Source organism: Accipiter gentilis, chromosome 6 (assembly GCF_929443795.1).
Source record: "Accipiter gentilis chromosome 6, bAccGen1.1, whole genome shotgun sequence".
In the NCBI taxonomy this organism is placed as follows: domain Eukaryota; kingdom Metazoa; phylum Chordata; class Aves; order Accipitriformes; family Accipitridae; genus Astur; species Astur gentilis.
Window position 1 is genome coordinate 7,623,439 of NC_064885.1, and position 24,161 is coordinate 7,647,599.

The 24,161-nt window shown below is 43.4% G+C and overlaps 2 protein-coding genes across 14 annotated transcripts in view; one reads left to right on the forward strand and one right to left on the reverse strand.

The window, feature by feature from the left end:
* Window positions 1–974: 974 nt before the first annotated feature.
* Window positions 975–22,793, forward strand: LIG3 (DNA ligase 3). Of its 6 annotated transcripts, none has more exons than XM_049802139.1 (21): window positions 975–1,094; window positions 1,467–2,044; window positions 2,550–2,687; window positions 3,655–3,852; window positions 4,309–4,460; window positions 5,384–5,550; window positions 6,230–6,307; window positions 6,417–6,585; window positions 7,264–7,419; window positions 7,897–8,028; window positions 8,804–8,883; window positions 9,352–9,439; window positions 10,379–10,456; window positions 10,727–10,850; window positions 11,223–11,365; window positions 12,217–12,291; window positions 12,892–13,038; window positions 14,087–14,261; window positions 15,172–15,263; window positions 16,103–16,383; window positions 22,703–22,793. In XM_049802139.1, the coding sequence occupies exons 2-20, from the start codon at window positions 1,468–1,470 to the stop codon at window positions 16,334–16,336; spliced, it is 3,003 nt and encodes a 1,000-aa protein (XP_049658096.1). In that variant the 5' UTR covers window positions 975–1,094; window position 1,467; the 3' UTR covers window positions 16,337–16,383; window positions 22,703–22,793. The 6 variants fall into 6 exon arrangements, 4 of the variants coding, with proteins under 4 accessions (XP_049658096.1, XP_049658097.1, XP_049658095.1 ...); XM_049802140.1 differs by lacking the exon at window positions 22,703–22,793 and adding an exon at window positions 16,658–17,375; XR_007506279.1 differs by lacking the exons at window positions 15,172–15,263; window positions 16,103–16,383; window positions 22,703–22,793 and adding exons at window positions 13,191–13,219; window positions 13,652–13,755 and having other exon boundaries at window positions 14,087–14,197.
* RFFL (ring finger and FYVE like domain containing E3 ubiquitin protein ligase) overlaps window positions 17,487–24,161 on the reverse strand; it is a 34,049-nt gene continuing 27,374 nt past the window's right edge. For all 8 annotated transcript variants that reach the window (XM_049802144.1, XM_049802150.1, XM_049802149.1 and 5 more), the window contains 4 exons: window positions 22,714–22,797; window positions 22,124–22,331; window positions 20,804–20,827; window positions 17,487–20,242 (listed from right to left, as the gene is read on the reverse strand). In XM_049802144.1, coding sequence (XP_049658101.1) covers window positions 20,061–20,242; window positions 20,804–20,827; window positions 22,124–22,331; window positions 22,714–22,797 — 498 coding nt within the window. In that variant the 3' untranslated portion in view covers window positions 17,487–20,060. The remainder of the gene's footprint in view (window positions 20,243–20,803; window positions 20,828–22,123; window positions 22,332–22,713; window positions 22,798–24,161) is intronic.

Below are 24,161 nucleotides of genomic sequence, written 5' to 3' on the forward strand. Positions count from 1 at the left end.
TCAGGGACAGCCTGGCCATGATAACCTACACAGCATCCTTTGCCTGGATGAAGGCAGGAATCCTGTTGGTGGTGTATATAGCATCTACTCCAGTTTCCTCAGCTGCCTCTTGGCACAGCACAATGCTTTCATTAGAGAAACGGGGTCAGCTGCCACCACCAGAATGCCAACAGCTGGACTGCAGGCGTGTGCCCATCTGTACTGGGATGAAGGGCTGTTTTCAAGGGTCTGGGGTGATACAGCAGCACCTCACAGCCCGCACAAACACAGGGGAGTCCTCTTGGATGGCCTATGTTGGGGGAGCCAAGCATAAGTCAGCACCTCAGGCCCACTAAAACATAGCATAAGGCCCTTGAAAGGACAATTTCAGGAGGCCAAGTGATAGAGCAGTGCTTCAGGCCCGTGCAGGTATAGCACAGCACTCTTAAGACCCATTCTGAAAGCTAGGTGACATGGCACAACACTCCTGAAGGGCCAATTTCACGAGGCTGGGCCAGTAGCTCAGACACTGCGCAGCACTCTTGGAGAGCCGATTTTGAAGACCAGGTGACACAACAGCACCCCAAACCTGCACCAACATGGCGTAGCACTCTTGGAGGGCTGATATGGTGAAGCCAGAGAGAGGATATACCCTCCGACCTGCCCCGATTTGCTCTCGGAAAGCCGATTTTGGAGGCCGGGAATACGGCATCGCCTCAGACCCGGACACGCACCTCACAGCGCTCCCCGAGCCCCGCCCGTGACGGGCGCACGCGACATCGCCTCAGCCGCCTCCAAGGCGGGAAGACGGCGCCGGGAGCCTGCGCGCGGCGGGGCGGGGCAAGGGGCGAGGCCTGCGCGGAGGCGGGGGGGTAACACCGCGGGGGCGGGGCCAACCGCCTGCAACGCCACTTCACGCACGCGCACGACCTGGGCGCCACTTTCGGGGGGGGGGGGGGGCGCGGCGCAGCGCGCATGCGCTCTGCTCTACGGAAGCCTGCGGGCCGCCTTTAAAGGCGCGACGGTTGCGGCGGCTCTGGCCTACAGGGAGGGGTGGGGGGGTCCCGTCCGCTGGCCAGCGGTGAGGGCGGGATGGCGGCGCCGTGAGGATCTCGGTGAGCCCTTCACCTCGGCGATGGGCAGGGCGGGAGCCTGAGGCCCGTAGTGGCGGGAGGTTGCGCTTGCATCAGGGCGGGAAAGCGGCCTTGGGGCGGGCTGGAGGGGCCGGGGCTCGTGTATGAGGGGAGAAGGGGCTGAGGGTGAGGAGGCGTGTGGAGGATCGGGGCCCGTGGGGCAGGCTCAGCGCGTTATGGAGGCCGTTGAGGGCTGGGAGACCGGGTCCCAGATGGGGAGGCAGCTGTGGGGCAGGCCTGGGAGAGAGGGGGGAGGATTGAGGCCTCTGAGAGGCCTCATGTGCCACACCGGGCATAAGGCACAGGGCCCACAGGCGGCTGGGGATGGCTCAGTGTCTCCTCTCTTGCTTGCAGCATGCACGGAGCAGGCTGGATGCCCACAGGCAGCCGGACACTATCCCAGGCTGTCCGGGCACTCGGCAGGGGCACAGGACTTTTCTCTCCGCACACACAGGTTTCTCTGCCAAGACCCTACGTTTGCTGTGTTAGCCTCCCCGAGGCCAGCCCCAGTTACTGGTCCCAGCTGCTGTTACGGCGTGTATCTCTCCAGTCCACAGACAGAAGCCAGGGTGGCAGTGCTGGGGCTTTCCGTTTCTCCCTACTTTTGAACACTTGGCTTCGCCAGGCCTGCACAGCGGCAGAGGACATGGCAGAGCAGAGGTACTGTGTAGACTACGCTAAGCGTGGCACGGCAGGCTGCAAGAAATGCAAGGAGAAGATTGTGAAAGGAATGGTGCGCATTGGAAAGATTGTTCCCAATCCTTTCACGGAGTCTGGCGGGGACATGAAGGAGTGGTACCATGTGAAGTGCATGTTTGAGAAGCTAGAGAAGGCCCGGGCCACCACAAAGAAAATTGAAGACATCACAGACTTGGAAGGATGGGAAGAACTACAAGATGGGGAGAAAGAATTAATCAACAAGCACATCTCAGGTGAGACACAAGGGAGCATCTGGGTCACTCTTCTATTTTACTTGTTTTCAGGGTATGCCACTGATTGCCACATAGCCGTCTCTTTACCACGAAATCCTCACTGATGTATTAGTATGATCTAGCGACCAAGTGGATAGTACTGCACAAATGTGTGTCTCAGCTCTATAGGAAAGGGAAGAAATAGTCACTTCTGCAACAGTACTTATTAATTCATTTGTCATAACTGATTATGGAGAAGGTCTAGGTGATTTAATTCACGTGCAGAGATGGGCAGATAAATCCCAGGAGGTAGCAGCAGTTATTTTCCATTTTCAGCTTTTTTCCCATGATCTTTAGTAAACTATGTAGTCTTTTAACTTTTGATAGCTGAAAAATCTTCCTTCATTTTTTTCTCCTCCATCCCCAGTTCTTTCAAGACTTGCTTGTTGCATTATATCCTACATAATATGTTGATGGATGTATGAGATTATTTCTGACTGCTGGTTGGAACCTTGCTGTTTTACAGAAGCTAATTCCAAGGCTGCAAGTACACCGAAGAAAAAAGTGATAGTCCAAGCCAAGCTCACTGCCACAGGACAACTAACTACAAAAGATCCATTAGCTCTCATCGCTCCATCACCAAAGAAGTTTTCTGGCTTCACAGGTAAGATTTAAGAAACTGATTCTGGGAAATCCTTCTCTTCTAATATCAGCATCAGAGGCATGTTAACTTGGCTCAGATCAGCAGCTTTTTATCTATAGAAGATAGTTTAGTTTTAATTACGTTTTTTAAAATCTGGTTTGCCAAAAATTTTTAGTGCTTTCTTAGGCTGTCAGTCTTGAAGAACTGATGTTTGAGTTTCTAGTATTCCCAAGGAAACAAAGTTTATGCAGTAACCCACTTTGTCAGGCTGACTCCACTACTCCTTAGTCCATTGGCCAATTTCAATCAAACTGCGAAGGTGTAGACTAAAGGTATCCCATGTGGAGCTCAAAATCTGTAAAAAAATTGGTTGTGAGGGATTCCTGGTTGCAGTGTTCATGGACAAGAAAACTGTTATTCCTCAGCAGCTTGTCCTGAGAAACAGCTGCCAGCAGGACACTCAGTGTGTGAGCACTGACTGGCCTGACACAGACGTGTAGCTCTGAACCACTCAGGGCATGTGTTGCCACATACACAGCCAAAGAGATGAGAAAGTGTAGGTTGTTAGTATTATGAGAGAGGAGGGGATCGGAACATTTTTTGCCCCATTTTAGAAATGATCTTAGGAAAACATCTTGCTGTGAAGGGCAAAGGCCTATAAAGTAGAAATAAAACAGAAGCATCTGCCAGCAGGAGTTCCTTTTCACCAAGGTTTAATCATATTTGTCTGGTAGAATTAAGGTCCAGAAAAATTCTGACGTACCGTGAAGAGCAAAACTACTGAAAAAATAGTTTAGAATTTTTTTAAATGGTAATTGAAATTTAAAGTCACAAATTTTGGCATAGCACACATCATTATTCAGTTCTGAAGCTTTGCCAGTATACTGGGATTGTTCTTTTCAGCTTGCCAAGCAGAGGTGGCTTCAGCTTCAAAATTTGCACCATATTGTACTTGTTAAAAAAGCAACTTCTTATGTCTTTGATGCAGCCAAGCCAAAGAATTCAGAAGATATCTCTGCAAACTTTTCCCACAAGTCTAGCCTATCTGCAAAAAAATGTGATCCGAAGCACAAAGACTGCTTGCTGCGAGAGTTCAGGAAGCTTTGTGCAATGGTTGCTGAAAAGCCCAGCTATAATGTGAAAACGCAGATCATCCAGGATTTTCTGAAGAAGGGATCTGGAGGAGGTATGATTCCTGCTTGGCATTCTCAGCGTATAAAAGCCCTCTCAAAATCAATCTCAAAGTATTACTTCAAAAGCAAGGGTGAAATAAAATCTGATTGCTCTGTAGTCCAAGCTGTGTGCTGTGATGATTTCTGAACTACAGAGATAATGTTTGCAAAGTGAACGGTTTATCTACATAACAAATTCAGATAAGAAAGTCTCAGACTAGGATTGCAGGGAATGTTTGTAGGTGCTGCCAAACTTAGGGCTGTGGGATCAGATTTGGAGGACAGTTGTGGGTGTTTCCTCTAAGAAGTCTCCTTTCACGTGAAGTAGAAGAGCATGGTGGAAAGAGGAAGCCCCAAATGCATTTGGGCTTTTTTTTGTCCCAGGCTCATGCTAATGGGCACAAACAACCAGAGCCTGTATGCGAAGATAAATTGTGACAGTTTCTAATAGTCTGTGCTTTTTTTTCCAGATGGTTTTCATGGTGATGTATACCTGACCATTAAGCTGCTGTTACCAGGCGTCATTAAAATTGTTTACAACTTGAACGATAAGCAGATTGTAAAGCTGTTTAGTAGGATTTTTAACTGCAGCCAAGAAGAAATGGTCCGGGACCTGGAACAGGTGAGTGCAGACAGCAGTTCTCTTAATTTCTGCTGTTCAGTCCCTTGGTATGGAAATTCTGTAACGGTTTTTTTTCACTCCTGTTTCAGAGGTTGTTAGCTCGACTGTTAGAATGGGAGTTGGTGATTTGGGGGCTGGAGGGGGTTTTTTTGTGCTTTAGCAGTTTTCATAGCCCTTTCTGCCATCTGCAACCTTTAGAAAATAATGTTTGAACAGAAAGCAAGATATGAATTCACCTGCAAAACTTTAGAAAGCAAGACTAAATATCTAGGCAAGTTGGGCTGCACCCGCTTTGTCTAAACTGCTTTGTTTAGTGTATTCCTATGTAACTGGTTTGTAATACTTTTTTTGTAACATCTCATATCAAAAACTGTAGTTCAGTTAACAGATCTGTTACTGTGAGCTTACGTTGGTTCATACAATTAAGATACACTCATAAAACTGCAAGTGCTCATGTGGGCATTTAATTCCTGTGCATAGGAGTTGGTAATTGATTATGCACACTTCTGATTCATTGCAAAATGGAAAAAATGGGTGAATTAGGTAGTGAAGCTAATTCTTTCACCTCTGTTTATTGCCTTGGTATATGCTGCCTTCTAGTGACATCACTAGACTCAGATCCTTGGATTTACAAGTAGATTCATCCTGATGAAATAAAGGGTCTCTGTGATGCTGTAGCAGTGAAAAACAGGGCAATAAGATGATAGTGGTACTCTTACCATTTTTTGCACATGAAGCAGCTGAGAAGCTTTATTCTGTGTCATGGCAACTTTTTTCTAATATTTGATTCTAATTCCTTCATGCAATCCCAGGATCATTCGTGTGCTTTATCCTACTTACTGGAACCAGGTTGAATCCCCAGTGGCATCTCCATTCTCTAGCCGTAGCTCTGATCCACGCCCTTATTTTGTTTTTGGAGACAGGGAGATGTTTCCGAGACCATACGCCTCTTCTTTGAACAGAGCAAGTCTTGTCCTCCAGCAGCCAAAAGTCTCCTTACCATCCAAGAGGTAGATGATTTCCTTATCCAGCTATCAAAGCTTACTAAGGAAGATGACCAGCAAAGTGTGCTGCAACATATCACTCGCAGGTAAGGAAAGTAATTGGCCTCTGAAGGTTTACCCTAAAACTAGGAGTGGTTATCTACATATCACAAGCTGGAACAGGTGAAAAACTAACCATAAGCCACAGAGACTGAACTTAACATCTGTAAGCTGGTATTTGTGGTTTGATTAAGACACCTTGATTGCTGACCAGCAATGGAGAACATGTATGGCTCCTGTTTGTGCCAGAGAATTTCATCCTTGCCTGTCAAGACACTGTTCAATCAGTACTAAACAAGTGGCTTGCAGAACTGTCTTAATGGTACTTAGCTGTTAATTAAGTTACTGTTCTTGGGTATGTTGGGAAAAGCCTTCAAGCCATTTAGACACGTTGAAGATTCTTGGTCTGGCTCAGTTTCTGTTGATCTGAGGCTGAGGATGTTACAATCACTTACTCTTGATGCATTAATTAATTGAATTTTGCAAGGTATAGTCAACACTGAGGCAGAATTAATACTGGCATTCAAACATAAAGATGCTGAAAAGCCTTTTGGATATTCTCATGTGCCTCTGAGATGTCACTAGTAACATGTGTCCTCATTTGAGTTTAAACCCTAAAGAAGGGGAGGACCTTTTTGTACAGAGGCCTGGATCAGTTTATTTTTTCCAGCTGGAAAGTAGTTCAATTAAACGTCTACCATCTCTGAATCTTCTCTCGCACTTCAGATGTACGGGCAATGACCTGAAATGCATCATCAGGCTAATCAAGCATGACTTGAAAATGAATGCTGGGGCAAAGCACGTGTAAGTCTTACCTTTCATTGTGAGATAAAACCAGAAATGGGCATTAGCCTCATAAGCCAGGAGCAGCAGACCTGAGGTTGATGCTTGGTTTCCCTCCTCCTCACTTAAGGTTGGATGCTTTGGATCCCAATGCTTATGAGGCGTTCAAAGCATCACGCAACCTCCAGGATGTGGTAGAGCGAGTTCTGAAGAACCAGCAGGAGGCTGAGAAGATGCCAGGTCTGAAGCGAACCCTCAGTGTGCAGGCTTCTCTGATGACCCCAGTTCAGCCCATGCTGGTAATGTTGGCTCCCCTGCAATGGTAACCTTCAGCCGAGCAAGAGATGGAGTTCTCATATGTACTGTCAGAGTCCCTCACCTTTAAGAATCAGTAGACAGATAAGTGACTGTGTGTAGTATGAGCTAACAGAGTGTGCAGTGCTGATTTTTATGTTTAATGCCATTTTATAAAGTGTTTTCTACCAAGAGGCCAGTATTCAATGTACTTGGTACTTGAACCTTCAGTTCCATTGCAAAAGCTAAAATCTTGACTTGCTTTCAGTCCAGAAGCAACTTTTTTGTTTGTTTGCTGTCATTCCAGAAGTTGATCCTTTCTCTGGAAATAGCATGAGCTTTCCATTGGATTAGAGATTTAAATAAGTTTGGGTTTTTTGAACAAATCTGAGTTAAATATCTACTTCTGGGCTAGGCGCACTCCTCCAAAAGGCACAGTACTTACAGCTTTAAGTATTTGGAGGAGATAAGCACTGAAAACCTGTAATTATCTGGGCATATGCAAATGATTCTAAGTAAATGAGTAATTAAGAAAAGGAAAACTTGGACTGGATATGAGAGACCCTGGACAATATGATCTACAAAGGAACTGGTAGTTGATTCATGAACTTTGTAAGGGTAGCTTTATTTTTAAATATATCATGTGAGCTTGTTTGGAACTTGTCTCTCTCCACCTTTCTAAGGCTGAAGCCTGCAAGTCAATTGAGTATGCCATGAAGAAGTGCCCAAATGGCATGTATGCAGAGATCAAATATGATGGCGAGCGGGTGCAGGTCCATAAAAATGGAGATCATTTCAGCTACTTCAGCAGAAGCCTCAAACCTGTCCTCCCACATAAAGTAAGCACCTACAAACTGTCTTTTCTGTTGTGCCAGCTCCTCTATAAACATGACTGAATTTCACAACAGTGTCTATAGGCCAGGAGGATACCTTCTGTTGTAGAGTTTTTTCCTAATTTATATAGATACTTGGAATCTGGAAAAGCAACACTTAATAGAGTTGTAATCAATTAGTTTTGGTGGACATTAAGAGCTTGAAACTAAAGTTAAGCTATCTGCCTTAGAGTCCTCTTTATGCACTGCATTTTGGGAGGGTTGATGCCAGTTGGGTGACTTGGTTATATTTGTTCAAGACTCATTTTTCCATTTGTAGACTGTGCTGTCTGTACCACAGTAGAAAGTAAAGCTAGTGCAGATACACCTACATGTGCCTCAGACACGCTTCTGGAGGAAACATCTGCATTGGAGTGAGTCCTTCTCTTCAGCCTGTAGTTTTATTTTTCTTTTTTTTTTTTTTTTTTTTTTTTTTTCCCCAAGGTAGCCCATTTTAAGGACTTCATCCCCCAGGCTTTCCCTGGTGGGCAAAGTATGATCCTGGATTCAGAAGTTCTTCTGATTGACAACAAAACTGGCAAGCCACTTCCTTTTGGGACTCTTGGTGTGCACAAGGTAAAAAGAAGAAAAAAATAAAAATCCTTTGTTGTGGTTGGAGGCTGTTAGTCTGCTGACTTAAAATGCACTAGCATGTGATCTGTTATCACAGGATAGTTTAAAAACACTGGTGCTTGCTAGAGCATCTGGGGAAAAAATAAGATCCCTGAGAAGGCTGATATTAATGAAAAAGGTGCTGCTCTAATACAATATATTTGATATTAACCTGATCACTAGCAGAACATCAGCTTGAGATAAATATTAAAAAACCCTTGGAAAATCTTGCAACTCTGTCATTGCTTATCATTGCTTGAGCCATGTATGACAGACTTGAAGATGACAATGATGCAGAGAGTATTCAGTCCGTATGAATATTATGTAGTGCTTATGTCTAGACTAAACGGTTGTGAGGAAGAGGACAGTAAAATGAAAATTAAACTGTAAGTGCTTCAACTTAAAGTAGCCATTAATCTGAAGTCTCTGGAACGCTTGTTGGTTTTTTGTTGCAGCAGTAGTGATGGATGTTACATGGCCCAAAGTCATTAATATTTGTGGCGTTATTTCCCTGTCACTAGGAAATTAGCATGTTTTATCTTCTTAGTTTCTGTTTTGACACATTCAGTCTAAATCTTAATTCTCAGAATACTTCTGTCTTTTAGAAGAGGCCTAAGCTCATTATAACTTAGATTATGGAGATAAAAATACATCCTTTTGTTTGTTAGTTTTCTAAAACTCCATATTGCTGCTCACTACAACTGCAGATTTCTTTTAATCAATCTTAATTGTCTTTCAGAAAGCTGCTTTCCAAGATGCCAACGTTTGCTTGTTTGTGTTTGACTGCATCTATTTCAATGACATCAGCCTGATGGACAGGTATGTGTCTGGCATAGTGTGAGAGTAGCCTGACCGGTTTCCCAGCATGAACTTGCTGGAGCACACTACCACTGCAGAGGGAGCAGTTCACATTGGCTGTTAAGACTGGCCATTTACCCCTGTAAAATCAAGACAGCATGGGAGAATCCTTGCTGTGCTAAAGAGTTTCACTGCGGAGCTCCATCTTGCTCTGCAGTTCCAAAATATCAGGATTAACTGCATTTCAACTGAACTGAATGTGGTTCAGTACCCAGCTCATCTTACATCCTCTGAAACTAAATGCACTCTTAACACAAAAATTCTGTTTTATAACTTGCTTTCTGGAGGAAAGTAAGAATTGATTGTCCTTTCTGCAACCCTGTAGGATAAGTAATTTAATTATTTAAATACCTTTTCTCAATGTTCATGTGACTGGTACTTCATGTTAAAACTGCTTTCTTGTCCTTAATTATCCGTGCCCTGGTTTAGGCCTCTGTGTGAACGTCGTAAGTTTCTCCATGATAACATGGTTGAAATCCCCAACCGGATCCTCTTCTCGGAGATGAAGCATGTTACAGTGAGTTCAATGTTAAAATAGCATGCATGGTGATCTCATAGATTACACTCTGGACACTTCATTGCTCCTTTACCACATGGCCTTTTTTATTATTAAGGCTGCAAATCCAGCAATTCTCTGCCTGTCAAAATGGTTCTATTTCTGCTCTGTGTGCAAGACTTCTTGAGCTAGTGTTGTTTAAAAGGGCCATGCCTGTGCTCCCATCTTGTCTCTGCTACCACCACTTCAGTACAGTCTTAACTTGCACATCTCTTTTTTTTGGCTGCTTAATGATTTTATAGTCATTGTAACTTTGACATTGTTAGGAGGAGCTAAAGCCTGTTGTAACTTGGTCTGTACAGTGCAGTGCTGAGCTGCATAGAGAAGACTGAAGTATGATTGAAAGGAGCTAGACTGCTTCCAGTTCCCAAATTGGCAACTTCAAGTTGCCACTACAGCCCAGATACATCCTGAGTGCTAAAAACTGCATTTAGACAGCAGCATGCTCAGTTTTTCCTTTGACTGTTATGCACAAGCCATATGTCCCATTATTTTTCCCTACTGCTACTGATTTCTGTAGTACCTTGATTTTGGTGGAGAATGCTTGTACTTTTGGGGCAGAGAAAGCATTTTTGGGAAAAAGAAAAGAGCATAGGTCCCAAGGCAGTTGGATAGAGAAGTGTGCAGACACGGCTGGCTGAGGAAAATCTAATCTTGTACATGTGGGACATACTCAGGACACAATCAGTGTGGCTGCCTCGTCTCTTGTTCCCAGCTTAGTCACTGGATTTGCAGCAAAGAGAACACGTATGGGACTCTCCTTGGAAAAATATTATATGGAGTTACCCATTCATCTCTGCAGTTGTGTTGGTTTTAGTGCACCACTGCTCTGAACAGAAAGCCTGAAGACCACAGCCCTTTCACAGTCTTGAATTAACCATGATTCCTTTCGTTTTTCAGAAAGCTTCAGATCTGGCAGATATGATCACCCGAGTCATCCGTGAGGGACTGGAAGGACTGGTGTTGAAAGATCTAAAGGCAGGTTTACATTTACTCTTCACTGGTGTATGCTGGGAATTGGGGAGTAACAACAGACAGAGGGCTGTGGATGAAGCACACAAGGCTGAGCATCCTTGAAACATCTCTGGGTTCTTGTCGATGCTGACATCCAATTCAAGTTGCTCCTTAAATATCTGAGCACTGCTGTGTTCTTGTACTGCTAAGCTGGATGAAAGCAAGGGCTTTTTGAGGAAATAGCTGTCCACCAGATGATCTTTCTGACGGGGGTTCTTGCCTTGTTTTGCACAGGGTAATTATGAACCAGGAAAACGACACTGGCTGAAAGTGAAAAAAGACTACTTAAATGAGGGTGCAATGGCTGACACAGCAGACCTAGTGGTGCTGGGAGCTTTCTATGGACAAGGCAGTAAAGGTAAGTCTCTGCAGTTGGGTTAAGCCAGAGGATCTGTCTGTTCAGAAAACTGAAGCTTTTTCCCTTTCCAAGCCTCCTGTAGCATTTGGTCTTCTACCAGAATGAGACTGGCTGTAGCAGTGACTCTGCTGCAGCCCATCACATGCCAGGCTATGAGTTTAGTGTGGGTTAGTTGGCACAGCAAAGCCTTAGGTCTTGGGCTGGGCTCTTAAACAGTGTAGAGGCTGGGAGCTGATGCTGTTAAGCCATTACAAGCCTAAGGCCCTTTGACTCCTGAAGATGGAAAAGGGTTTTGGTTCATTAGTTTGCTTTTTGAAAAGCTGTGGCTTGTCCTGTAGAAGATGTGAACCACCCTGCTCTCCCCTCCTGCAGGTGGGATGATGTCCATCTTCCTCATGGGCTGCTATGATCCCAAGAGTGAGAAGTGGTGCACTGTGACCAAGTGTTCTGGTGGCCATGATGATGCCACCTTGGCACGTCTGCAAACAGAGCTGGATATGGTGAAGATCAGCAAGGTGAGAGGGGCTCTGGCATGGAGGCAATCGAAGGAATGCTCAGGAAAGGGCTTGGTAAAAGCCTCCTTCCTGCTGAGCTACAGTTGAGGTGCTGGCTAAATGCAGAATTGAAGTGCTCTGCTGGCAACGAATAGAGGCTCGATTAGAGTTAAAGCAGCTAAACTGCTCTGACACAAATGAAGTGTTGGTGCAGCCAGCTTCGAGATGAGGCATGCCTGCGATCTGTACTCAGACACTGAGTGGGAAGGCAAGCACCATCTGTTTCCTGCTAAGTCAAAGTTTTATTAGGAAGAGCAGAGGAAGTTCCATTTTTTTTTGCATATTGCTGTTGGTGAAGACAGTCACTAGATGGGGCTGCGGGTGAGAAATGCTCAAGTCAGACTATTGTCTTGTGGCTAGATAACCCGACATGCTGGAGTTAAAAGACTTTTTGTGAGTGATTTATTAAGGTGAGGAATCTTGCTTTTCAAGACTTGACAAATAAGAGAGCTGAATTTTAATATTTACTTGACATCCTGAAGGCCATTTGCATCAAGGTTATAGAATCTTAAAAAAATGAGTACTTATATATGAATCACAATTGGAGCAACAATTTTATTGTTTTACATATAAAATGACAGTAATTGAAAGCTACGTTAAAGAAATTTTTTTGATTCTTTAGATAAGAGAAACTGCTGTCCATCAGTGCACCTTGCACTGCAGGCTAAAGCAAGTTTCATTGATAGAAAGGCAATGTAACACTTTATATGCTAATCTACTTCTAGGTTATCTTTCAGCAACTTCTTTTGTAGAAATAGGTTCATATGTGATCATAAGTGCTAACATTTCCGTTTTGTGCTTTTAATTAATAGGATCCTAGTAAAATTCCAAGGTGGCTAAAAATTAACAAAATCTACTACCCAGACTTCATTGTCCCAGATCCAAAGGTAAGTGCTGTCATAGTTACTTAACTGTTTTCCAGCCCTGATATAGCAATCTAATATACTTATTTAAGTGTACAAATTATCTCTGTTATAAGATTAGTCTTCATACTTGGAACAGGAAATTAAGTGCAAGTTTTTATCTCTGAATCTTGCAGGTGCATTTGAGGCTAAGAGCTTCATGAAGAAATCATACCTGCAGCACTTCTGGGAAATATTCTTGTTCATTAAATCGCAACCAGAAGTGAACTTACTTTAAATTTGAGGCATGAAAAATCTGACTTGAAATGGTTGAACCAGAATTGTAACCCAAAAGTTGTTATTGTTTTACAAAATTTATCAGTATGCTTTGTGCCATTACGTCTGATGGAAAAGGTGTTATTTAGAAATTGGCATTATATATTAGTTGAGGATCTCTGGCTCACTGAAAAAAATGGAAGTTTTTCTAATTAAGGTGATCACAGGAAGGTCAGTTTGTGTATATGAAACCCTGTGTGCTGGGGCCCAGAGGGGGGCTGTTGTAGAGGTAGAGGAACACAGACGCATTAGAGTTAGTTCATGAAAGAACATGGGAATGTGATGTGACTTCCTCAATACTGTGTTTAGAAAGCCCCAGTGTGGGAGATCACAGGGGCTGAATTCTCTAAAGCCGAAGCCCACACTGCAGATGGGATCTCCATTCGCTTCCCTCGCTGCACCCGCATTCGAGATGACAAAGACTGGAAGACAGCCACCAACCTCCAGCAGCTTAAGGTGAGTTAACGCACTATGTCTGCAGCATGTTGAAGAATAAGTTCTGACAACAGTCTATATTTAAAAAGGCAAAGTTGGATAGCAGGGTATGTAGTGAAGGTATCTGCTGACTGGTACCTGTGATGGCATGTTACATTTTCCATTTATTCTAGGCTCAGACTGCTTGCTGGATTATTTTGATGTAAGTCTTATTCTTCCATGGGGCCTCTCAAGTCTCTTGAGCTGTTGTGTTGTGCACTTTCAGGAAAGTCTGTGCTGGCAGCTAGTTGTATCAGCTCTTGTAACAGCCTTCATGGTGAGAAATTTCCTTCCTGAAAGAGGTGACCTTTATTCTCTTGAGTGTTTATGGTCATTTGGTCTCCCGTTAATTGCTGAGATTGAGGGAGGCATCTGGGAAGTGACTAAGGGTAGCCTGGCCCAGTTCCAGGGCACAGGGGCCAAATGGCAGTCAGCCAGGACCCCTGGGGCTGCACCTACCCTACACAGCTTCTACGCCTCCTTAACAGATAGAAAGGGGTTGGCTTGCTGCCATCCCTAGCAGTAAGTCAGCTGTTGATGAGCTCTGTTCTCAGTCTAGTTATTGTCATCTGGGCTGTCTTCACACTGCCTACAGGGATACTGGCAGCAGATGTAAGTGCTTGTTACGCCACCGAAGCAAGGAGTGATTCAGCCCACCTGCTGTCCTGCAGTCTTTCTGGCTCCCTAGGGGAGAGAAAGGTAAAATACCCTCTTCAGACAGACTATTCCCTGCGTGAGCAATGGGTATTGTTCATTTGTCAGGCTAGGGAGCCAGGGCTCTGATTAGTATGTCTTGCTCTGTAGCAGATGATGTGAATACGGATCTTGGTACCTCCTTGTATGGCTTCCCTTAATGTCAAGCAGCTGGGTGGAATGCAGAGAGTTTGAACAAAGTTGACAGGAAAATGGCTGCAAAGATGTGCCGGAGGAACAGGGGCGGGGGAAACAAACAGACCATGGATTACAGCTCATGTCTAATGTCAGAGGTTTCACTGTGGCTAAGGGCAGTGCTTTGTTTCTGGCGGGACAGGAGCTGTACCAACTCTCCAAAGAGAAGGCTGATTTCAGTGTAGCTGCTGGGGAGGAAGATGAGTCCACAGCTGGGAGCAGTGGAGAGAATGAGGGAAATTCCAGGTCTTCCACGCCACACAGCACTACTAAAACTCCCCCAAGCAAGTCACCTGCAAAAGCCCAGAAGCCAGAAGGTAAGATGGTGCTTTCCAGGGAGAGGAGCCCTAGGGTGTGTCCTCTGTGTTTGGGGCAGGCTGGATTTGGATCTTTGTCTTCTGTCAGATGCTCAAAGATCCCATGGAAGTTTTTATGTGCATGTCAGGGTTAATGGGCAAAGCTCTTTAGGCCCTTGGTTTGGCCTGTGTTGTTCATAGCATGAATAACCACACCTCTGAGGTGTGCTGGGATTGAGAGGAGAGGAAACAGCACTGATGATGCTGTTCAGATTGGTGTTTAGGCAACTCATTTAGACAGTAAAAACTCTCTGAGGTTATATGCTGCCTAGAACAGGTATCTTGAACCTAGCAGAGTCTCAGTTATAGCTAGTGCCAAAACTACTTTAGAGTGATTTTTCTGGGACTGCAGTCCATGTTAAGCTTGTTAGATCAAGGTCCTTAGCAGACTGTGTAAGACTGATCTGAACAGCAAACCTCTTGCTCCCGTTCCTGCAATCTGCCCTTTGGTTAGACATTTTTGGCCATGAACCAGGATTTAATTTTATTTGGATGAAATTCATGCATATAATAGGGCACCTGGATGGTGGGGATTTCCAGGTAGTAAATTGCAAAGCTGTGAAATGAGTTTGCTTCACCAGTGCTTTGTCACTGGGGAATAACTTGAAGCAAATTTCTGAGCAGTTTCAAAAAGACAGTGTGGTGATAGCAAGGAGGGAAGCTGAACAGCAACATCCTGGAGATAAGGGCAGGAAGATGCTCCACGCCATTTGCAGTAGAAAAATGTGTCTTACTAGTTAGGTTCTAATTCATGGATTTTTCCTGAAAGAACAGGGGAAAGCCTTTTACCCCCTTTAGTCTTCTTCCCCCACTTTAATACACAACCAGTAGCTGGACAGAGAATACAAATGAGACAAGTATTTGTTTTTAGAAAGCAAAGCAGTCATTGGATCCCCTGAAAAATCAGAGGAGAAACGAGGAGAGAAGCGAAAAGCATCTGAGATGGATGACAATGGAAAAAAGGTATGGACAGCCGGACAGCAACCACTTTGGGGTGGGAGGAAGCTCAGGCAGTTTCAATTGTCTGTTCACTTTTGCCTTCCATCTGGAAAAGTCTTTGAAATCTTCCTATAGCAGCACCCTAAATTGAAATGTAAAGGCAGAAATAGCAGCAACAAGCCGCCTTGTAAAGGAAGCGGATGGCTGCAGCTTTTCTTTCCTGTCTGCAGAGCTGACGTAACTGGGTTTGTCGTGCTAGAGGCCAATACTCTGTTCGCCCACCAATGTCCTGCTCTACAAAGTGTTGTGACTGCAGAGCGGCTGCTCCTCCTGAGTGCTGCACATAGAAGAGTTGGGAGTTGTAAAGGGAGAGAACTGTCCTTTCTAGCCCATTGTGCAGCAAATTGTAGGAGTGGATTAAGAATCGCTGAGCTATAATTTCCTGATAAGCCTGGCATACCTATTGTGATGTAATCAGCACGTCCCTTCCCAGGGCAGTTGTGTTCTCCTACTTTAACTAAGAAGCATCAGCTTGGAAAGACAAAAGACATTAAGATCATGTTCACTGGACCACATCAGCATCACCACTAAGGGGAATAATGGGGTAATAATTTCCCTTAGCTAGGGAAGAAGTGCTGTTCAGCTGTAACATCTGGTTTTCAGAGGAACTATATGGGTGTTGCTCTTGTGTACGATTTAATGGTGGTCCAAAGAGCAATTTAGAATTATTAGGCATGGGATTGGAATGATAACCTTGAGAGCTGTGAATGGACTTGTTCATGCCTCAAAGAATTTAGTATAATTTCCAGACCAATCTAATGTTTTACCAACCTGTGCTTCTCATCCTCTTTCACAATATACAGACATTGCTGGACATATTCACTGGTGTGAAGCTGTACCTGTCACCCTCTGTGAAGGAATTCGACAAAATCCGACGGTACTTTATAGCATATGATGGGGATCTTGTGCCAGAGTTTGACACAGCCTCAGCAACGCATGTTATAGGGGACATTGATGAGAATCCTGGTGCTAAGCGTGTGTCTCCCAACTGGATCTGGGAATGCATCCGGAAACGGAGACTGGTAGCCCCATGCTAGCAATGTCTTGACACAAGAATTCCCTGAAGGGAACAACCGAGAACTAGGTAGGTGGAAGAAATGGTGAGATTCCTCTGTGGAGATGTGGATAGAAATAAAATGCTCGAGTCCATCAGAGGTAGTTATAAAGATCCATAGCAACCATATGGAATTAATTAAAACAACTCTCTGAAGAAATGTCACTGCTGAATCCATTTTTCTGCCCATAATGTAGACCACTGCACTTACCTAGGTGCTGGTTTAGTCTCCTTGGGTTTTTAAAGTTTGGGTATTTTTATAGATAAAGAAATAAAACTGAAGCAGTTTCTCTTTTGCTGTCAGGACTTATTTTCCAAAGGTTATTCTCTGCCTGGACAGGAAAACAGACCACCAAATATGTGAAGCTATTGCCAGGATCCTTTTGCTGCATGGCTGCAATTTACGTGAAGGACATGTGTCCTTCTGGCTTTTTTCTTTCCTGTCCTTCAACATTCAGCACAGATCTGTATCCAGTAGTATTACACCTCTGCTGTAGGTTTCATATCAAAACTAGGACACTGAATAAGCTTCAGTACAGCAACTGCTGCAGCATTATCCAAGCGTTCTGTTGGAGTGTTTGTTTCTGGAATATGTTGCTCATGTGTTCCGCTATTCATGTTTCAGCAAGTAAAAGCTGAGAAAGGAACTCTGCCATCTGGATCTTTTAGGATAGTTGAGAGACCTCCTTATCTGAAGCTGTTCCAAATTATTCCAAGGACTTGAATATTAATTAAATAAGGAAGATGATAGGTTCTAGAAATTAGGCGTTCGCTTTAACTTAACTGTTTTGCAAATGATGATGTGCATTTGCTGAATAACTGCATGAGTAGGCCAAGTGCATGTGTACATTATGAAAGGAAAAGTGAGTTGACCAGTTTACTGGTTCCCTTAGTCTGTCTCAAGGGTACAGAGCATGCTCTCCCCTTTGTTGTGAAGATTACATTAAGATTGTACTGCTAAAAAGTTAGTATTGTCAGTTAACTTTTTTCCTTCAACCCCTTTTGTACTTGTACCCCACCCACCAATGCTATTTAAGCACTTGGCATCCCAAGCCCTTCTGGTCGAAATTCAGAAGTAGCTGTAGGATCTCTGCTTTCTCCTAGCCTGGTGGTAGCAGAGTCAGAAAACAAGGTTAACTAAATCACATTTCAACTTTATTATAAAATTATAAACCAAACTTCTGTACCAAAACTAGTAAGTTTAACCATCATAGTACCAAGAGGATTTAATAGAGAATAACATGCCATTTCAAGTAGAATATTAACTTTTAAAATATTTAAACTATGTACAGTGTACATAAAGCACATAAATATTTCCATTTACTTTATTAGTTCAGCTCATTATATTCCTTTGGATCATTAATCAATTTCCTCCAGATTTTGATTTTCCTTTAATAACAACTCAACCATCTCCATAAGTAGCAAATCCATTTTTGCAAGGGAAACACTGTAGCCAGGAGAAACAAACAAACAAAAATCCTCCCTTCTGAAAGCACATTTCAGAGTCATATGGTGGGTCTATCTTCTCATTCCTACACTTTCAGGCATTGATCTGCAACGTATCTGATCTGCTGTAGAATATAAGCGTAACCTCTACAAGTAGAAGTATGTCTGTCCACAGGGGAATAATCTTCTTCCTGCTAAATTCCCCCAGCCCTGAGTTTATTGATAGATATGACAACATCAGTTTTCACAGTGAATTTACTACATGAGGCTGCTCAGCACTTTGTATGTGTATTCCTGTACCTCTTAAGGAGGTCCCTGTGAACCTCTTGAAGAGTAAATACAGTTACTGCTTACTTGCAATTTTTTTTTCTTTAACGACATGTTGAATTGTACCAGTACTCTTCTCGTGCTAGAAGCTGTTAAACCTTAAGCCAAAGATTAGAGAACAACCTGAACAGGAAAGAGGTAAAACTTAGAATTTTTAGTTCAATAAACCTCAGCAGCTGTTGCATTTTTGTGAAGTTCAGACCACCTCAATAGTGCAGAGGTCCTGCTACCTACTGAGTGACAGATTTCTTCATCTTAAGTGCTTTATTGGTTCCGACTTGCAGAGACCTCCACTCCATGCCAGTTGAGAAGTGAGTTGCTATTCGTGCAATATTCCATGTTAAAGATTACACAAGTTTAATTTGCTGTTAACATATATTACCACTTATTGGTAAAGAGGTGGCTTCAGTGATCACTGCTGTAACTACACTTCTACTACTGTAGAAGCTGTAAGTGGACACTTGGATTTTATGCTGTTCCTCTGCTGGCAGCCATGCAGAGATTCAGTTTGGACACTAAGTGATCACCATCCCCCCCATAACTGGGAAAGCTAGACAGGAGAAAAACCTGCAGCAGAAGGTACTCAACTTCACAAATGACTTGAAATGAGTATACAATCCCATGGTGGCTGAAAACTTAAGGCATCAAGATTCTGAAGCTTAGCTGTGTTACCAGCCAAATGGACTGAATGCTTGCAGGCCACAGAGGGAAAAATAGGCTAGTCACAATTTTCTCTAGGAAGGCTTCCAGATGAACATGCTGTTCATGAGGATAGCTGTAAGGGCTTGCAATTGTCACATAGCAGACCACAGAATCTCCTATCCATCCTCATAAGCAGAAAGAGTACAAAATTTATTTTGATAAGCAGTCTAAATGTAACAGGACTGTAAAATTGAGCAAAGGGGAGAATAGGGGGGAAGCTGATTAGTGAACAGAAGCAGCTGCAATCATGATCACTCATCTTACTGATTCAAGGGAGATAAAGTTTGCTTTCTTTCATGTCTCCCCTCTAAAAAGAAAGTCACCTGTACTTAAATATGATTGTATAGCAACAGAATCCTTACTACTCTTTAGCTGTTACATTTTCCTCACTAAACCCTCTAAAAGACTCAAGCCTTGGATTCATAGCTCCTTAATCAAGTGAAGTCAGTTCAGTTTTAAAAATGATTGCTGGCATATACTGTAAGGAAGCCTGTGAATTCAAAGGGATCAACAACAGTCAAACTAGAAATCTCCCTCTTGCTGGCATGTAAACAGAAAACCACCACCACACAAGGTAAGGCTGTATGTTTCACAGAGTCTCAGTCACCTTACATTTTTAAGTAATACAAAGTCCATCTTCAAATAAAATTATACTTTTTTCCACAATTGCACTAGGCTAGAACTATGCTTATTCTGAATACAGAAATCGGAGGCTGTCTGCCTGTCCTGCAAGCATAAGAATTTAACATTAAATTTAAAAAAAAAATAAACAAGTACAGTAATATTTTAATCTTTGAAAATAAAGTTGCTGCTGGGTGTATAGCCTAAGCAGCAAAACAAATGTCACTTTTTGAGACCCCAGTCCACGTTTATTATTCAATGGAAAATACAAAGCCTCTGAATCTGATCTTTGTGGTGGAAAGCCAAGCATCCATCTATCCCAACAGCAGTGGATCAAGTTACTCTACGATGTAGGTTGTTAATGATTTCTGTGTCTGCTGCTGGCAGTAAGCTCCGAGGAGTCCAGGCACTGTGGTGTAAAGCACTATAGTGGGAAGAACACAGCCAGGTGTGGCTTGAGTAAGAGCAATTTTCCCCAGGCTTCATCCTTCCCTCACTTCGAGCTTCCATTGGGGTCCATATGCTAACCTCTGACCTAGTTGTAGCCATTTTGACCATTTCTCTTAACAGAAGATGAGGCTTTAAGGCATCACCAGTCTTCTTACACACACTTAGGACTTAAAGACATGGACAGCCCTTATCACGTACTGCCTGCATATGGGACATTCGCTCATCCGCTTCCCACACTTGGTGCAAGTGACCATGTGGCCACATTCTAGCAGGACACAGTCAATGGGTGCGTCCATGCAGATTTTGCAGAGGTTGTCCTCCATGCCAGGGAGCCCAGCACCACCTGAGTAAACAAGAGACCACGGTTTGCATGACAAAGAAAGGTATGTTGGTTTTGTGCAGTCTGTCGAGTTGGCTTTATCAAAGGGCTTCCCAGAGGTACTTCTGCATGCTGAAGGTCTGAAAAAAATTCCCCCTCCCCTGCATCTACACTGATGTGGATATATCTGCTCCATCAACTGGCAAGGAGCAGAAGGTTTTAGCTTTTACATAGTAATTTCTGTGTGATGAAAACAGAAATGCCACTGACATTCTCAGCAGTGAGGCAAGATGGGTCTCTTTCCCCAAGTAAAAAGTAGGTAAGATGAGGGGAAACAGCCTCAAGTTGTTCCAGGGGAGGTTTAGATGATTGGCTATCGGGAAAAATTTCTTCACTGACTTGGAACGGGCTGTCCAGGGAAGTGGTAGAGTCACCATCCCTGGAGGTATTTAAAAGATGTGTAGATGTGGCACTTAGGGACACGGTTTAGTGGTGGACTTGGCAATGCTAGGTTAACGGTTGCACTCAATGATCTTAAGGGCCTTTTCCAACCCAAATGATTCTGTGATTGAGAGTATCACTTACCAGTTTGATCGTCAGTGTCAGAAACTGCAATATAAGAAGAGAAAGTTATATGGTGAGAATAAGAGAAGCTGCAAAAAAAATTCACTCAAGCATTATTATTACACAGGAGATGAAAGCCTTGAAGGGAGTTTACTAAACCAAAACTGCTTTTTGCTGATGCCCATGCAGAGGTTCAAGCTGAATCTCTGATCAGGATAGGCTGTTCAACTGGCAAGAAACTTTCTCTTTTACTAACTTTACACAATAGCTAACGCTTCACAAAGATAAGCAACCATCTAAAGCAATGTCTCAATTTTTAAGACAGCCTTGGCATTTAGGCAGTGTTTGGCTTCCTAGAACTACACTGTCAGTAGCCCCTTGAGCCAGTTTCTTTGATGTTACGCAATCTCACCAATATTGTTGAGCACAGCTGAGGCACACACACAGGCAACAGTGATTAAGAGAAAAAGATAAATTCTGACAAAAGCACAAGATACAATGAAAGAAGAACATAAAACCAAAGCTGTTGTCTTAAATCTTTTATCATTCTTAGAGGACAAAGCTTAGAGATGAGTTTAAGAACCGCTACTTCGGACAACACTGAGAAACAAACCTATCTGTGAAGTCAAAGTGTTAAAATACATTTCTCTCATAAATGTTTGTCTTGTAAACTTACAAGTGTGTCTTTTAACTAATCACCTGGAACTGCAAACTGGCACATGAAAGTCAAGCCAGATACATTCTCTATGCACCTTTATCACACCAATATCCCCTCATCAGTCAGCTGTGCAGGCCCAGCAGGAGCAGGTAGTGCGCAGGAGGAACACACTTGCTATCAAGAGGACAGAATCAAACCACAGATAACCACAACTATTCAGCAGTAGGAGCCACTGTCACTGAGCACATGCCTACTCTGAATTGCCTGGCTGCTTTTTGGTGGCATTTTCCTGCTCGCTTTGCCAGTCACCATGAGTCAATAGGTAAGAGCTCACCCCAGTGCTTACAGTCATCCGTCTACTGTCACGCATCAGCTATTCTGTGGGCGATGCAGCGACCAGCACAATCTGCCACAGCTATACGGAATCCTGAGATGAAGGGCACACAGTTCTCATTTGTTGGTACTACAGGGAAGACACTCTCCAGAGCTACCATGATGCTCTCCTCTTAAACAAGTACAAGCAGTAGTGAAGAGAGTTTAGGTACTTTCACTCTAACATGCCTAACGCTCCCTCCTTCTCCTAACTTCCACAAAACAGAAATGTAAGTTCTAATTCCTTCTGCAACTGTCTGTAAAAAGGGAAAACCTGGAAAACGTTAAGGCACGTTAGCTAAGTTTCTTACCTAGATGTTGAAGGTCTTTCTCTTTATAAAGACGAGTCACCCTCTCTAGCAGCTCCCACTTTTCACAGCAGCCTTTGTAGTTGACAAAGTTGCGAGCAAGAATTTCCTTCAGCTGTCGCACAGAGAGTGCATTGATATCTCCGATGCTCGTTAGATCAGAAAGGGAAGCCTTCCTACCCTGTACCAGGTTATCTTCTGAGTCAGTAGACTGAAAGGGAACAAAGATGGAATGATTCTTGCTCTCAACACCTAGCACTACAATTTAAATCAACTTTCAACACATGCGCTAGCAGGAATTCATGTTTGGCTGTATGTATAGCTTTGATTACTCTGGGAATTCCTGCCTCTATCAGAAACACAAGTCCTAGGGTGGAAATAAATAATTTCTATTATTATAGTATCCAAGTGACACCAGTTCTTTTTATATGTGGAGGACAAGATGATGCCAAAAAAAGGGGTTGACTGGGTCTGCCAGTGGTCAGTCTGAATTACTGTTTAGCCACCCATCTCTCTGCAGTAATGATTCTGTGTAGCAAATACAGCCTAGAAAACCTGGTATTCCTTGTCATCCAATTCCAGGACACACAAACCTGTGTCTCCTCCTCTGTTGGTGCTTCTGCTGCATTCTCAACTCCTGTCACACCGACTTGGCTTGGAGGCACATAACCATTTGCCTAGAAGAGGAAATAAGGCTTTCACCAACAGCATCTCTCTGTGTGTCCAAAGGGAAATAAGCTCAATAGTTCAGCACAACTGCAAACTCTGCCCACTGGAAGGGCGAACTGCAGCACAAGCTAAAAGCGAGACATGCTCGCAGAAGGTATTTCCCATGCAGCACTTACAAAAACAAATAAACTTTAAACAAGTAAAGCTTCTTGAAACCAAAGTGCAGCATCTGACCCTTTAAAGCCCTGCTTTATTTAAACCCTGATGGAGTTCTTGTACAGCACGATCCCACATGATGTTCTTGTGAGGCTGGATCAGGAGGAGACCAAATTTATATGTGTATCTATATATGCAATCCTTCACTGAAGTGTTGCAGAGTGACGTGGTGCGATATCACAGCTCTGATGGCACATTGGCTGTCAGTGCAAGGCTCTGTATAAGCCTCCTCTGTAACACAGCTCAAAGTCTACAGGTCATCTTCAAAGTACCCATACAGAAACACCTCTTCAGGTGGGTGCTGGACTGGACAAAGAGGAGATGCTAAGTGAAGGACCACCAGCAACAAAGCTGGAGACTGAGAAGGGGCAGTTGTTTTGAGCACTTAATAAAATGAAAGGAACTGCAGTGTAATTCTAGCTGAGTTGCTCTCAGCAGCTATCATTCCCCTCTGTGGTTTCCCTACTGACAAAGGAGACTGTAACATTACCATCCTACTTAGATAAGTGGTGACTTGTTAATATTTACAAAGCAGAAGAATAACAATAATGATGAAAGAGCCTGAACTGTAGCACAATGTCATGCAAGTAGAGACAAGAAGCTGAAACGTATCATGGGGCAGTAAGGGAAAACAACAGAGCTGAATTTGCTGGTAAAAATTGGAATGGCAATATCCAGAAAACCAGAAAATGAAAAGGCCTTTTAATGATTTGTAAAAAATGTCCTCCCAGGAAAACTATTCTTTTGTACTAGATATATCTGCTGAGGAAGCAGAAGGCACATACACTCTCACGGCTCTGGTCCACTGGGAACTAAATAACACCTATTAACTTTGTAATAGAACTAGGAGCAGATGTCAAACACTGAGTAAACTTCCCATACCAGATAGCAGAAAGACAAACAAAGCAAAGTCAATAAAAAATAATTAAGCTCAAATGTCCCTAGCAAGGTTTGTCAGAACTGCAGGGTTCATCATAAACTGAAGACTTAACAACAGACTCAGGTCTTGTCTTTTATAGATCTGAGTGCAGAAGACACCAAAAACCTCAGCCACCTCGCAATCATCTCTCTCATCAGTTTCAGTTCCAAAATTGCTTTAAACTGTGCTTGCTGTCTTGCACATGAATTAAAGAACAATAACAACTATTTCATCCAA